This window comes from Taudactylus pleione, unplaced genomic scaffold, assembly GCF_031769625.1.
Source record: "Taudactylus pleione unplaced genomic scaffold, aTauple2 ptg001616l, whole genome shotgun sequence".
Lineage (NCBI taxonomy): Eukaryota > Metazoa > Chordata > Amphibia > Anura > Myobatrachidae > Taudactylus > Taudactylus pleione.
In genome coordinates, this window is record NW_028286013.1 from 257,360 (window position 1) to 272,403 (window position 15,044).

At 45.3% G+C, this 15,044-nt stretch overlaps 1 protein-coding gene across 1 annotated transcript in view; it reads right to left on the bottom strand.

The window, feature by feature from the left end:
• Positions 1 to 15,044, bottom strand: part of LOC148442105 (uncharacterized) — a 252,714-nt gene that overhangs the window by 199,737 nt on the left and 37,933 nt on the right. Inside the window, exons 6-8 of the mRNA XM_088464229.1 lie at positions 6,618 to 6,629; positions 2,342 to 2,533; positions 1,735 to 1,813 (exon numbers count right to left, since the gene is read on the bottom strand). Of these exons, the coding sequence (XP_088320355.1) occupies positions 1,735 to 1,813; positions 2,342 to 2,533; positions 6,618 to 6,629 (283 nt within the window). The remainder of the gene's footprint in view (positions 1 to 1,734; positions 1,814 to 2,341; positions 2,534 to 6,617; positions 6,630 to 15,044) is intronic.

The window sequence follows — 15,044 nt, forward strand, 5'->3', positions numbered from 1 at the left end:
CCGAAAGAGGAAACACTGTGGCATCTCCTTTAACCTCCTTGAAAAAGGCGTATTTGGACTTAGATACCGGAGGTTCCTCATCCTCAATAACTAAAGCAGTCCGGACTGCACGAATAAGGCCAGGTATATACACCTTAGACTTAGCGTCCGACTCTTTAGGACGGGGAGGTTCCTGGTCAGAAAGATCCAGAATCTCCCCATCATCGGACGTCCCATCGTCATCCTCATAAGGAGCGGACTGAGACGCCACCGGCCGCTTATGGGGCCGCATCACAGACTCCCCCTGCAACACGTCTGACAACTGCTGTACAGAGCTTGTTAACGAATTAACCCACGCAGGCTCATGAGAGACCTGAGGAGGGGAAATAAGGAGACCGTGGGGTACCATTAATTGTCTCGGGAAACCCTGCATGGGTGACGACACCACTGACTGCTGGGACAATCCCATCTGAGTGAATGGAGGCTGCGGAGCTAACTGGCCCACGAGGGTTGTAAGCGCCTTGGCGAAACAAGCCCAGGGCGGCTCCTGTACCGGTGCTGTGACCGTAATAGGTCGCGCCAATAAATAACACGGACGGCATAGACCTTCCGCGCTACCCTCCCCCTCCGCTATAGGTGCCTTGCACGTAGCACACCGAAGCTGTACAGGGAAATCACTCTCAGACATAATGGTAAATATGTGACCCCTCTCAACAATACCTGTTCGTATAGTGAGAGACCACCCTGCAGCACCGCACCACAAGGGCTTTAGCAGAAAGACAGGGACAGTAATAAGGCTGACAGTAATAGAAGAAAAGTACAGGCAGCAGCGCTAGCACAGTCACATACAATGCAAAGAAAAATCAATTCCTGCACTATCAGCTCTTATTCTCAACTACCTAGACACAGAGTCTGGTAGGACAATAGCGCTGCATACACAGACCTGTACCAAATCGGAGGAGAGGTATGCGGGGGGACCCAGACCACGATGCCTCTGATTCCAGGCTTCCAGCAGCGTTCACCATGCGGTTGTGAAGATGGCCGCCGAGGAGCTTAGAGGAGGCTGGCCTGGGGGAGGAGCGCTGCCACAGGGCCAGTCGGCGTGTGCAGAGAGGGCTGTGTGCAGCGGAGGAGGCGCCGGCTGTGAGACAGGGAAGGCGCGCTCCCCTGGCATGCATTTAACCCCCGGGACGCCGCAGCGCTACCGCTCTGCTGCGGTCTGCTGTCCCAGGGGGTAGTGGAAGCGCAGGTTATATACCTGGCTCCACGCTGCAGCCAGTCCCCAGGGAGCCACCGCGGGACCCCGCTGCTTACCTTGGGGTCCCCCTTGATTCCGGCCATGGTGCTGAACATCTGGGGTCACCGCTAGCTGTGACCCCAGATGCTTACCAGCATCCCCGGATCGGTATCGGCGTTCTGGTACCGGCGGGGGTGTAGGGAAGACAGCATGGACGTCAGGACTGACTGTCCATGCTGTACTTCCAGATGTGCAGCCACAGCTGCTTGAAGAAAACTTCAGGGACTCTTCTTAGCCCCCACTCCAACAGGTGCACCCGACTCCGGCCGGGCACCAAACTAAACTGAGATGCCTTGGCTCTTGGGCGGGGTATAGGAGGGGGACCCTAGTGCATCCTGGGAGGACTGAAAACTTAACTCTATGGTGCCGGATGCCTGACGTCATCACCTATACCCCAAGGTATCCTTTGGATACCCTATGGACCCTGAAGTAGAAAATAAATGACGGTCTCCTCTTACCCAGTGATGCGAGAGGCCGGTGATTCTCCATCATTACATCCTTGTACAGACCCCTGTGTTCCTCTATATGCTCCCCCTCCTGCACGGAGACATAGACAGTGACATCCTGACAACTTATAGGAACCTGACACACACAATGGTACAGTCATCACCCAGACACATCCCCTGGTGTTACCGTATTCCCAGCAGTCACCGTATTCCCAGCAGTCACCTCTCCAGTCATCACCCAGACACATCCCCTGGTGTTACTGTATAATGTCCCATTCCCAGCAGTTACCTCTCCAGTAATCACCCAGACACATCCCCTGGTGTTACTGTATAATGTCCCATTCCCAGCAGTCACCTCTCCAGTCATCACCCAGACACATCCCCTGGTGTTACTGTATAATGTCCCATTCCCAGCAGTCACCTCCCCAGTCATCACCCAGACACATTCCCTGGTGTTACTGTATAATGTCCCATTCCCAGCAGTCACCTCTCCAGTCATCACCCAGACACTTCCCCTGGTGTTACTGTATAATGTCCCATTCCCAGCAGTCACCTCTCCAGTCATCACCCAGACACTTCCCCTGGTGTTACTGTATAGTGTCCCATTCCCAGCAGTCACCTCTCCAGTCAGCAGCTGAATGATCTTGTTGGTGAGTTCCAGGATCTTCTGGTCATTGTGTCTCTCATGTATCAGTGAGTGAGGTGGAGGCACCGTGATGTGGCTCTGGGTCCTGCTCAGTCCTCCTGACATATGGGGACGGCTGCTGGGAGTCTCACACTCACCGGATGTCTTCTTCACTACTGTGTAATCCTGTGTATTGGGAGAGATATCAATAAAAGGGTAAAATTATACTCATGTAGCAGTTTATTGTCATCAGTGCACAATATGCAAGAAAGGTCAGTCTTACAAATAAAACATTTACAGGGGTATTCAATATGGGAGCGAAAACATCGTTTTTGCGTTAATATCGGAGGTATGATGTCATTATCGCAGGTTTTACTTTTACACCGTATTCAATTTCAAAGACTTATCGCAGTTTTTAAAAGTCTTTGATAAAAAACGGCGATAACTTTTCACCATTGAATAGGTGTCGAAAAAAGTGCAGAATTGGGGTTTAGGGGTGCAGGCTTAAAAAAAATAGCCTGCACCCCTGGGAATGACATTTAAAAAAGAGCTGTGTCAAAAAAAGTTTAAAATAAAAATAGGGACACCCCAAAAAATGAGTTTAAAAATTGGGGTGAAAAAAAAAAAATGGGAAAAAATTGTTTAACAATAGGGAAATAGGTTCAGGGCTATTCTGTAAGTATGCGGCAGGTGTATTCTATAATAGATTATTAGCGGCAGATGTTTTCTAGAATAGATTATTAGCGGCAGATGTTTTCTAGAATAGGCTATTAGTGGCACGTGTATTCTAGAATAGATTATTAGCGGCAGATGTTTTCTAGAATAGGCTATTAGCGGCAGGTGTTTTCTAGAATAGGCTATTAGTGGCACGTGTATTCTAGAATAGATTATTAGCGGCAGGTGCACAATTGCAGAATTTTTAAAAACTAACTTTAGGGACATCAAAATATGCTAGTACCCATTTTCATGTACCCCAAATTTGATGGGACCACTTAAAAAAACGAAAAAAAATAACCTAAGTGCTCTTCTGCATCACTTCTTCAATGCCGGGAAAAAAAAACCTGCTGCGGCTATTTAAATCCCCGACTTTCATTTAAAGGCTAAAACGGGGGTACCCATAGTGATCCCCCATGTTTTTACAACTTTAGGGGGATCTTACAATTATTTTAAGGAAAAATTCGTAACTTTACGCAAATCCAACTTCGGAGGCTCCCGCTTTCGTTAATTTTATATTGAATACGGGGATAGGCGGGAGCGCGCCTGATACTTTAATGCAGGGAAAAACTCCGATATGAAACGTTAACTTCGACAGTGAAGTTAACGTTTCATATTGAATACTCCTTTTATTCTGTAACTGTATACTATATATAGGAAAGTGGACAGAATATAGCACATCTCCTGCCATCTTGATTTCAGTGATAGAAAAGAAACAAAACAAGATGCCGTGAGCAATGTGATATATCCCAGCTCCTGTGAGTACTGAGGCACTGATACTATATCTCTCTGTATTATTACTATAGATGTGACATCACTGTGACAATGGATGTGACATCACTGTGACACTCCAAGATCCCTTCAACTCCGCAGTCATGTCCCTGTCTTACAACTATAGATATAAATGATGTCACAGTGACACTCCCAGACTCTCTCACCTCCCCAGTCATGTCCCTGTATTATTACTATAGATATAAGCGATGTCACTGTGACACTCCCAGACTCTCTCACCTCCCCAGTCATGTCCCTGTATTATTACTATAGATATAAGTGATGTCACTGTGACACTCCCAGATCCCCTCACCTCCCCAGTCATGTCCCTGTATTATTACTATAGATATAAGTGATGTCACTGTGACACTCCCACATCCCCTCACCTCCCCAGTCATGTCCCTGTATTATTACTATAGATATAAGTGATGTCACTGTGACAATCCCAGACTCTCTCACCTCCCCAGTCATGTCCCTGTATTATTACTATAGATATAAGTGATGTCACTGTGACACTCCCAGATCCCCTCACCTCCCCAGTCATGTCCCTGTATTATTACTATAGATATAAGTGATGTCACTGTGACACTCCCAGATCCCCTCACCTCCCCAGTCATGTCCCTGTATTATTACTATAGATATAAGTGATGTCACTGACACTCCCAGATCCCATCTCCCCAGTCATGTCCCTGTATTATTACTATTGATATAAGTGATGTCACTGTGACACTCACAGATCCCCTCAACTCTCAAGTCATGTCCCTGTATTATTAATATAGATATGTGATGTCACTGACACTCCCAGATCCCCTCACCTCCCCAGTCATGTCCCTGTAGTATTAATATAGGTAAAAGTGATGTCACTGTAACACCCCCAGATCCCCTTACCTCCCCAGTCATGTCCCTGTATTATTAATATAGGTAAAAGTGATGTCACTGTGACACTCCCAGGTCCTCTTTCCTCCCCAGTCATGTCCCTGTATTATTACTATAGATATAAGTGATGTCACTGTGACACTACCAGATCCCCTCACCTCCCCAGTCATGTCCCTGTATTATTACTATAGATATAAGTGATGTCACTGTGACACCCCCAGATCCTCTCACATCCCCAGTCATGTCCCTGTATTATTACTATAGATATAAGTGATGTCACTGTGACACACCCAGATCCCCTCACCTCCCCAGTCATGTCCCTGTATTATTACTATAGATATAAGTGATGTCACTGTGGCACTCCCAGATCCCCTCACCTCCCCAGTCATGTCCCTGTATTATTACTATAGATATAAGTGATGTCACTGTGGCACTCCCAGATCCCCTCACCTCCCCAGTCATGTCCCTGTATTATTACTATAGATATAAGTGAGGTCACTGTGACATTCCTAGACCACCTCACCTCCCCAGTCAGCAGGTAGATGATCTCCAGTGTGAGATCTATTATTCTCTCAGTCATGTGACTCTTGTCCTTGTCCATCCTCAATGATTTATACAGGACTCTCACGGGAAGTTTAGTATGGACTCTCTGGTTCCTTACAGCTGAATTATATAGGAATATCAATATTATATACAATAAATATCAGAGTACAAGTCACATACTCAGGTAGGAAACACCATGTCACCAGTAAGCCCTCCTCCCCGAGCTATGGAGATCTGGTCAGTGTTTCTCAGATCCAGCTACATAAGGTACCTCAGACGCAGTCACACAATCCTTTGTTGCTGAAGAACAAACCACCACAAATGGCGGCTGGGGGCTAGAATTAGCCAGCTAACAATTCTCTGCATTTCAGATCCAGAAATATAAAACGGCAAGGCCCCAGGCGCCTTGTTCCTCCCAGACACCTCTTTTATTCAAATTGCTCAACTTTCATTTTGTTACAAAGGGATGAATTAAAGAGAATTATTATTATTGCCTTTTGTTATATCATTCCAGAAAATTTTAGATTTTCATGTCCACAATCACATTAAGAGGAGAATTCAATTAGACCCGATATGCTTCTTTTTCATGAAAAATGGCTTATGGTGCTAACAAATACTTTTTGCGCAATCCTATTAAATGCGCTTTTCACAGGTGCGAATTCTACATAACATTTTTTGCGAATTAGCTATCACCTCCTAAGCAGTTAAAAAGTTGTGGAAAATACCTATATAAAGGTAAAAATGTCAGGACTTAGTTAAGAAACAATGGAACACCCTCCTTAAGGACTTATTTGGCAATATGAATTTTTTAAATAGTGTAACTTGCCCAATAATGACATGTTATTTTTGGAGTGATAAATTGCAAAGTGGAGGAAAATGGCATAATTGATGTGTACTGTACAGTCCCTTCTCCCCTATAGAATAATACCCATACCAGTGTGTGCTGGGAGCTGTGTCATTCCCCCTCATATATCACTGTACAGTCCTCTCCCCCTATATAATAATAACACCACATATCAGTGTGTGCTGGGAGCTCTGTTATTCCCCCTCATATATCACTGTACAGTCCCCTCTCCCCTATATAATAATAATACCACATATCAGTGTGTGCTGGGAGCTGTGTTATCCCCCCTCATATATCACTGTACAGTCCCCTTTCCCCGTATTTAATAATACCACATACCAGTGTGTGCTGGGAGCTGTGTTATCCCCCCTCATATATCACTGTACAGTCCCCTCTCCCCCTATATAATAATAATACCACATATCAGTGTGTGCTGGGAGCTGTGTTATTCCCCCTCATATATCACTGTACAGTCCCCTCTCCCCTATATAATAATAATATAATATATACAGGACACGTTACCTGGCTCCGGTTGTCAGGAATGTCTATGACAAAATGGCAGCTAGATCCCCTGTGGCCCCGCCCCCTCTGCTCTGTGACTAGTAGACTATAAGAATATGGCCGCCGGTCACCGTACATGAGGACATCATTACACTATACTTTTGTTACTCTAGTGATGAAGCTGTGAGCGGCAGGTGCAGGTGGCTTCTTAGTTACAGGACGTTCTTCCTACTGTGTGCCGCCTGATTGGCTACTTGCTTCTGCCAATCACCGCACTGAGGGGATTGAGCGGAGGGCGGGGCAGTTAGTTGCCATAGCTAGAAATATATCAGAGGAGCAACGTCCGGGGGACAGTCCCACTAGGGAAGAGTAGAGTAGGAAGAGGCATATAGCGGCCATTGTTGTGTCTGGCAGCAGGTAATGGTATTAACTATTATTATACCGGTAGAGCAAGCTATGGTACCTCATTAACATCATACAGGTAGGTTAGATTCCAGTGTTACATATACATACAGGTGGAGCAGACACCAGTGTCACATATGATAAAGGTGGAGCAGATGTGGTACTCCACAGCCTAGGAGTACCCTTATACTTATGTATATAAACAAGTGTTTGTTTCTGGTGATGCACAATGAATGTGTTATACCCCAGGGCAGGGGCAATAGTGTGCCTATGCCTCCAATGACTTTTCTAGTGAGGACAGGACCCTCACCCCATAGCCCCACTCCAGGGCTGCCTAAGGGGGAATCAGAGCACTGAGGGGCGGGCGGTGACTAGAACCTTCCAGCCAGTCAGGCTGCAGCGCGTGGGGCCGGCGGGAAAAGGAGCTGGCGCGCGCAGGGAGGAGGCAGAGGAGATAAATAGCCCCTCCCCCCAGCGGTTGGCGCGCTGTATGAGGAGACGGAGCAGGTGAGCGGGCTGGTTACATAATGCGCTGCTGAGGTGACCGGGGAGCGGCAGCTGTGACTCAGAGGTCCGGCTGTAGTAGGAACACAGAGCTGGGAGCTGAGTGTGACCGAGCACAGTCCCTCCTCCTCTTCTTGGGCGGCAGCCTGAGGCACGAACCTTCCCCCAGTGGGCGGGAGAAGAAGAGGCAAGCTGAGCTGCTGAGGAAAGGACATCGATGGTCGATGTTTTTCTTCCGATGTTTGTGTTTTTACCATTCAATGGCAGCATTCCGATGTTTACATTCGACGGTGGCTTCTTTTCTTTAATTCCTAAAAGCTCTTCCTCCCCTGGCTGCTGTGTCTCTGCCTCTGGTAATCTTCCTGGTTCATGCTGCTGGGAGCGTTGTAGGCTCTCGCTGCCTCAGACCTGGCCCTCTGTCCCTCCCCCTCTCTACTAGCTCTGATTGGCTCTCACTGTCTCAGAGAGCCAATCAGTGTGCAGCCCTGCAGCAGCAGTCACAGACACACAGTGACAGATAACAACGTTTAAGGGGCCTATCCATTAGCAGATATTTCTGAGCGATGAAAGACAAGATATCCCTTGAAAACTCCGGTGGCTGCACTGAACGATATCTGTCATGTACATGACAGATTTTGGCAAACGAACGATATCGCATGACATAATTCAGGGAGCGTTTTTTTTCTCTGCAGCGCTCTGTAGCTGCTGCTAATATTTTTCGTTGTTTACTGCAAATAAATTGCACGATATTGCTAATAAATATCGTACAGCCATATGCGATAATTGACCAACATGTTGGAGAGATAATAGATGCGATTCATCGGCCGCAGGAGTGCGCATCGATCTATCGTTCCTTTTATCTGCTAATGGATAGGCCCCTTAACACCTGTAGAGATGGAGAGTGATTTCTCTGCTGGTGCTGTAAGGTTCCTTTTCTTTGTGTTTTAAGTATATTTAATACATGTTTTTAGACTAAGTGCCCACAGCAGCGTGGCAGTGATAGGGTTTCTCATTCTCCTCGTACTCAGGCCCTGATTCAGAGCCGGACGCTCTGACAGAGCGCTCGCTCTGAATCAGGGCCAGGCTATTTTTATTTTAGAACGGCCTCCTGGCCGCTCGCATAGCTGTGGGTGACCACCCACAGCTATAGCGAGCGGCCAGGAAGATGGATGCGATGGTCTTGACCATCAGGCTTGCGACGAGACCCTTGTGGTAGGGTCTCATTGCCGCAAGCCCCAGAGAGATTTCGGCTCTAACAGAGCCAAAATCTCTCCCACTGACATCACGAGTGATGTCAGTGGGGCCGCCCCCAAACGGAGGCGTTCACATGGGAACGCCTCAGTTTGGGCAGCCACTCCCCCGGCCCGCCCACCAAAGGGGGCGAGCTGTCACCCACCATTGACAGCTCGGCCCCTTTGTTGCGAGACCCGGAGCGACGGATTGCCTGTCGCTATACGGGTCTCGTGCATGCGCACTGGCCCACCATCAACCCGGTTGCGAGCGCACTGCGCTTGCGACCGGGTCTGAATCAGGCCCTCAGTCAGCTCTGCCTGCCTGGCTCAGCTGTTTTTTTTTTTTTTTTTGTTGCTTTGTGTCCTAGCCCCTCCCCAAACTCCGCCCCTTTACTATTCATATGAATTGTTTTTACCATTGAATTCTTTCGATGCATCAAAATATTCAATGGTGGAAGTACTGCCATCATACGATGGTGGGCAGGGCCGGCTCCAGGGGTCTGAGCACCCTGTGCCAGGCTGGCAGGCTGCGCGTGACTGAAATTGGGGGCGTGGCCTCATTACCATAGGCCATGCCCCTAAGTGACGTTATTTGGAGACGTGCCCGCATGGCATGCTTCCAAATAACATCAGGCTGGGGAGAGCATCACTAGCTGGGCTTCCCCCAGCCCTCTCCCGTCACTGAATGGATGCCGCAAGCATGCACGCAGCATCCATTCAGACTCCGGGGTCCGGCACCGCCGCACAGCTACGGCGGTGGGGGTCCCCAACCTCCTGATTTGACCACCCGCGGGCAACTTCGGCCCACGGGCGGAGCACCCCTAGACCCAGCCCTGATGGTGGGCTTCCGATGTCCTTCCATACAAGATCACTGAGGAAAGTGAATGACGGTAAGCAGAGCAGTGACTACTTCAGAGCCAGATACCTGATTCAGGAGAACCGGAGCAAGCATCAGGTCTGTAATAAAGTTACTATCACAGAGCTGCACATCCGCCCTACACTTCAGCCGACAGTTTTAGTGAGTGACTAATCTCTGACGGGTTACAAAGCAGTATAGTTGTCAAACACAGACCCTCATAAGTCCTTACATGTTCCGTATCAGCTGCACATCCCCCTAATGCAGCTGTAGGGATAGAAAGCAGTAAAAGTACTGTTAGCCCGTGAAAGCTGTAACTACTCAAATTAGACCGGACACATAGGGAGTCAGGAATAAATCTTGTTGCAGTGACCTTAGAGGAGAATGTGATATCGCTTTAGGACAGGGGCGTATCTATAATGGGTGCAGGGTGTGTGGTGCACACGGGCCCCCAGGTCCAGGGGGGGTCCGCACCGCACACCCTGGACCCATACTTTGCATTACTTCTCCGAAGTCCCGCGTTGGGTTTCCCACCGCAGTTCAAACGCCGGAAAATGGCCGTTGCGGCCATTTCTCCGGCTTTTTGTGCATGCGCTGTGAGGAGATCGTCGGGAAAATGGCAGCCGTGCCATTTCCCCAGCGATCTGCGCATGCCCAATAGACCCTGGGCATACTCTAGTGCCCAGAGTCTATTGATTCTGCGGTGGCCGGCCAGGCTCGTCAGTCGGCTCCCGGCCACCGGAGTGAGAGAAGGAGGCCCGTGTCTGGGGATGCACACGGGCCTCCACTCTAAAGACGCCTCTGCTTTAGGAGTTTACAGCCGCTAATTTCATCAGCGTCTGCCAGGAAGTTTCTTAAGGACAGGTAAAAGACAGGAGACCTTAACTTTGTCACTTGGTCCTCACAAGTGTCAGTTCAGATTGAAGTAGTGCTAGAAACTTTTCAACAGCCAATTCAACATTAAACCCGGGTAACGTTTGCAAACAGTATTACAAACATTGGATAAACTGTAGATCAACCCTTGCATGCAGTGGTAACCATTTACTATTATATTGTGCACAAACAAACGAGGAGTGATTGTTTTCTCTTTTATTGCTAATGTAGCATTGTAGTTAGCATATATGTATTAACCATTTTATCAACAGCCTGATGAAGGGTAAAACCCGATCCAAGGTTCCAGCGTTCCCGTTTTAATAAAAATTACGGATCCCGTTGTAAAGTTACTGCTTAAAGTGTGTGTGTAATCAATTGCATCTTTAATTGCCGAATTACATCCATTGTTGTTAACTGGATACTACTCATATTGTTATCTACTGCCAATAACTCCTGCATTGTGTATATATATTTCCTTGGTAAAACACTTTTGTTGCCTCTAATAAGTAACGCCTGAGTACTGACAAGAACTAAGGGATAAACCAGACCGGTAACGAACCCTTTGCATCACACCACACTCAGCACAATTGGTGTCTACATGGAATACTGGTGGCGCAGACCCTGGTGTTAAATATAATGCAGCTGGAGTATACCCTGGTGTTACATATCATACAGCTGCAGCAGACCCTTGTGTTTCATGTAATACAGGTGGAGCAGACCTTGGTGTTACATGTAATAGAGGTGAAGCAAACCATGGTGTTACACATAATACAGATAGTTATAAATTAGGAATAGGGAACTTGGAAAGTACCTCTGCACAAGGTTTAATTTGAAAATAATTATAAATATGAAAGCCCCAACTTGTTGATAACTCACTAATGTATGATTATCCCATGGGGGTGCTGCCACAGACAGTAATAAGCAATACACAAAAAAAGGAAAGAAAAAGCACTGTCTCTTTGTAGGCGCACAAGGAGAAAAGTAGATTAAAATATAACTTTTAATTTTAAATATCTAAAATAATCTAGCCTTACTAGTGAAATATTCCGTAGAAATAAAAATCATGAAACCAACACATAAATGTATATAATTCTGATATTTATTGGTCAATATTAAACAATAACGTAATAAGTAATGTGTTTGTCTCTATGTCCTTGTTCTATTATTAATTGAATTATAGGAATTTCTTTTATTGATAATTCATTCTCAAATGGATTGTACCTATTGCAAACCCACAGTTGTGGATAAGTGGTAATGTTGTCGGATATCTCAAATTAACGATGCCTTCATGTGACTTATATGTTTGGCCAGTCTCGTACTACCATTGGTTATGTAAAATAGGTGATTGAGACTGTCAACCAACAACTATTACCACTGTAGTAATAATAGCGCCCTCTATGGGGAAAAGTACTTCTTCAGTTTGGGATTATGCCACATGGGAACATGTATCCATATCTTATTTCAAAGTTTAGACTTTCCCTCTTTATAAGGCTACATACTGTTACTCAATCATATAAATTACTACCAGGCAATTCAACGTTACCCCTTAGTAATCGGTATTATTCATACCATGTACACGTATGATTCATTCATCACATTGCATAAAAACCTTAGTAATTCAGTACTGATGTTGTAGCTCCCCCTGTAGGGTTATGGAGTTTTCACATATGCAAACGATTATGCATTTGCTTATAGCTACATCATCATGTGCATATATAATTTATTGATTACAGTGCCCTCTATGGGAGAGCGGAAAAATTATATTAATTCAGTATTGATGACATAGCTCCCCCTATAGGGTTATAAGGTTTTCCACATAGGATTTTTCTTTTTTTGATTTGTATTTTTAACTATTGTGCTGAGAGAATGGCAAACTCACATGATGTGGAAATAATGGTATAGGGCAATAAAACTCCCCACAGTTTGTGCACTGTGTGATTTACACTGTGAATATAAGGAATATCTGATTGCATTTTACATATGTGAAAAATCCTATAACCCTATAGGGAGCGCTATAACAGTTAGTACTGAATCGATAAAGTTTTTTTGCTTTCCCATGGACGGCGCTGTGATTAATAAATTACATATGCACAAGATAATGCAGCTATGAGTAAATGCACAGTCTACTACATATATGTAAATCCCACAACCCCATAGGGGAAATTATATTATATTGAACAAATACGGATCTTTGGCGCTTGCGGCTGTTGCCGCGTGTCATGTCTATGCCGTGATAAAATTAATAGGGAGATTTTTTTGTATCCTCAACCAATATATTGAGAGATTGACAAACCTACATGATGTGGAGATAAAGGCATGAGGCAATAAAACTCCCCATACTTGAGTATTGTGTGATTCGCACTATAAACATAAGTAATACTTGCTTGCATCTCACATATGTGGAAAACCTTATAACCCTATAGGGGGAGCTATGTCATCAATACTGAATTAATATAATTTTTCCGCTCTCCCATAGAGGGCACTGTAATCAATATATTATATATGCACATGATGATGTAGCTATAAGCAAATGCATAATCGTTTGCATATGTGAAAACTCCATAACCCTACAGGGGGAGCTACAACATCAGTACTGAATTACTAAGGTTTTTATGCAATGTGATGAATGAATCATACGTGTACATGGTATGAATAATACCGATTACTAAGGGGTAACATTGAATTGCCTGGTAGTAATTTATATGATTGAGTAACAATATGTAGCCTTATAAAGAGGGAAAGTCTAAACTTTGAAATAAGATATGGATACATGTTCCCATGTGGCATAATCCCAAACTGAAGAAGTACTTTTCCCCATAGAGGGCGCTATTATTACTACAGTGGTAATAGTTGTTGGTTGACAGTCTCAATCACCTATTTTACATAACCAATGGTAGTACGAGACTGGCCAAACATATAAGTCACATGAAGGCATCGTTAATTTGAGATATCCGACAACATTACCACTTATCCACAACTGTGGGTTTGCAATAGGCACAATCCATTTGAGAATGAATTATCAATAAAAGAAATTCCTATAATTCAATTAATAATAGAACAAGGACATAGAGACAAACACATTACTTATTACGTTATTGTTTAATATTGACCAATAAATATCAGAATTATATACATTTATGTGTTGGTTTCATGATTTTTATTTCTACGGAATATTTCACTAGTAAGGCTAGATTATTTTAGATATTTAAAATTAAAAGTTATATTTTAATCTACTTTTCTCCTTGTGCGCCAACAAAGAGACAGTGCTTTTTCTTTCCTTTTTTTACATAATACAGGTAGATCAGATATCAGTGTTACATAAAGTTCAGGTGGATCAGACCCTGTGTTACATATAATACAGGTGGATCAGACCCTAGTGTTACATATAATACAGGTGGAGCAATCTGGTGCTGTATTATCATACAGGTTAATCAGATACAATTTTTAGATATAATACAGATGGAGCAGACACCAGTGTTTGTATAATAGAGGTGGAGCAGACCCTGGTGTTACTATAATACAGCTGGAGCAGTCGCTGCTTGGTGGGTAACAGACCATAAAGGGATGTGCCTGCTGCACTCAGACCCCCCATATAGAACGTATCAGCTGGAGCTGGCGGTCAGTACCCTCAGTAGGTGGTTATTAGTGTTACATATAATACAGGTGGAGCAGACCCTGGTGTTACATATAATATAGCTGGAGCAGTCGCTGCTTGGTGGGTAACACTAGACAAAGGGAGGTGTCCGGCGCACTCAGACTCCCCCATACAGAACGTATCAGCTGTAGCTGGCGGTCAGTACCCTCAGTAGGTGGGTATTAGTGTTACATATAATACAGGGGAAGCAGACATTAGGGTTACATATAATACAGGTGGAGCAGACACTGCTCGGTGGGTAACAAACTATAGAGAAAGGGAGGTGTCCAGTGCACTCAGACCCCCTTTACAGAATGTAGCAGCTGTAGCTGGTGGTCAGTACTCTCAGTAGGTGGTTATTAGTGTTACATATAATACAGGTGGATCAGATATCAGTGTTAAATATAATACAGGTGGAGCAGACACTGCTCGGTGGGTAACAGACTACAGAAAAAGGGAGGTGTCCGGAGCACTCAGACCCCCCCACGCAGAACGTATCAGCTGTAGCTGGCGGTCAGTACCCTCAGTAGGTGGTTATTAGTGTGGAAGTGACAGAATAAACAGAGAGACACCATAGTGTACTCCGGGTGATGTATAAGATGCACAGACGTCCTCTGTAATAGGCCCTGCTGACTCCTCACCTGTTTGAGGCTTTCTTATCTTTTCATTTCTCTAATTATCACCAACCTGTTTGGAGCTCCCTTTCTCTCTTACTGCCCTGTGTGTAGGGACCAGCGTTTCCCAGCACCAGTCTTCAGGGAAACATAACAGTGCATGTTTTCCAGGTCTCACAGAATCACCAGTGAGATAATTATCACCAACCTGTTTGGAGCTCACTCTGCTCCACGCACTTTTATCCTGTGTGTAGGGGACCAGCGTTTCCCAGTGCCGTCATTGTCCTCAGGGATCCATGACAGTGCATGTTTTCCATGTCTCCTCACAAAATC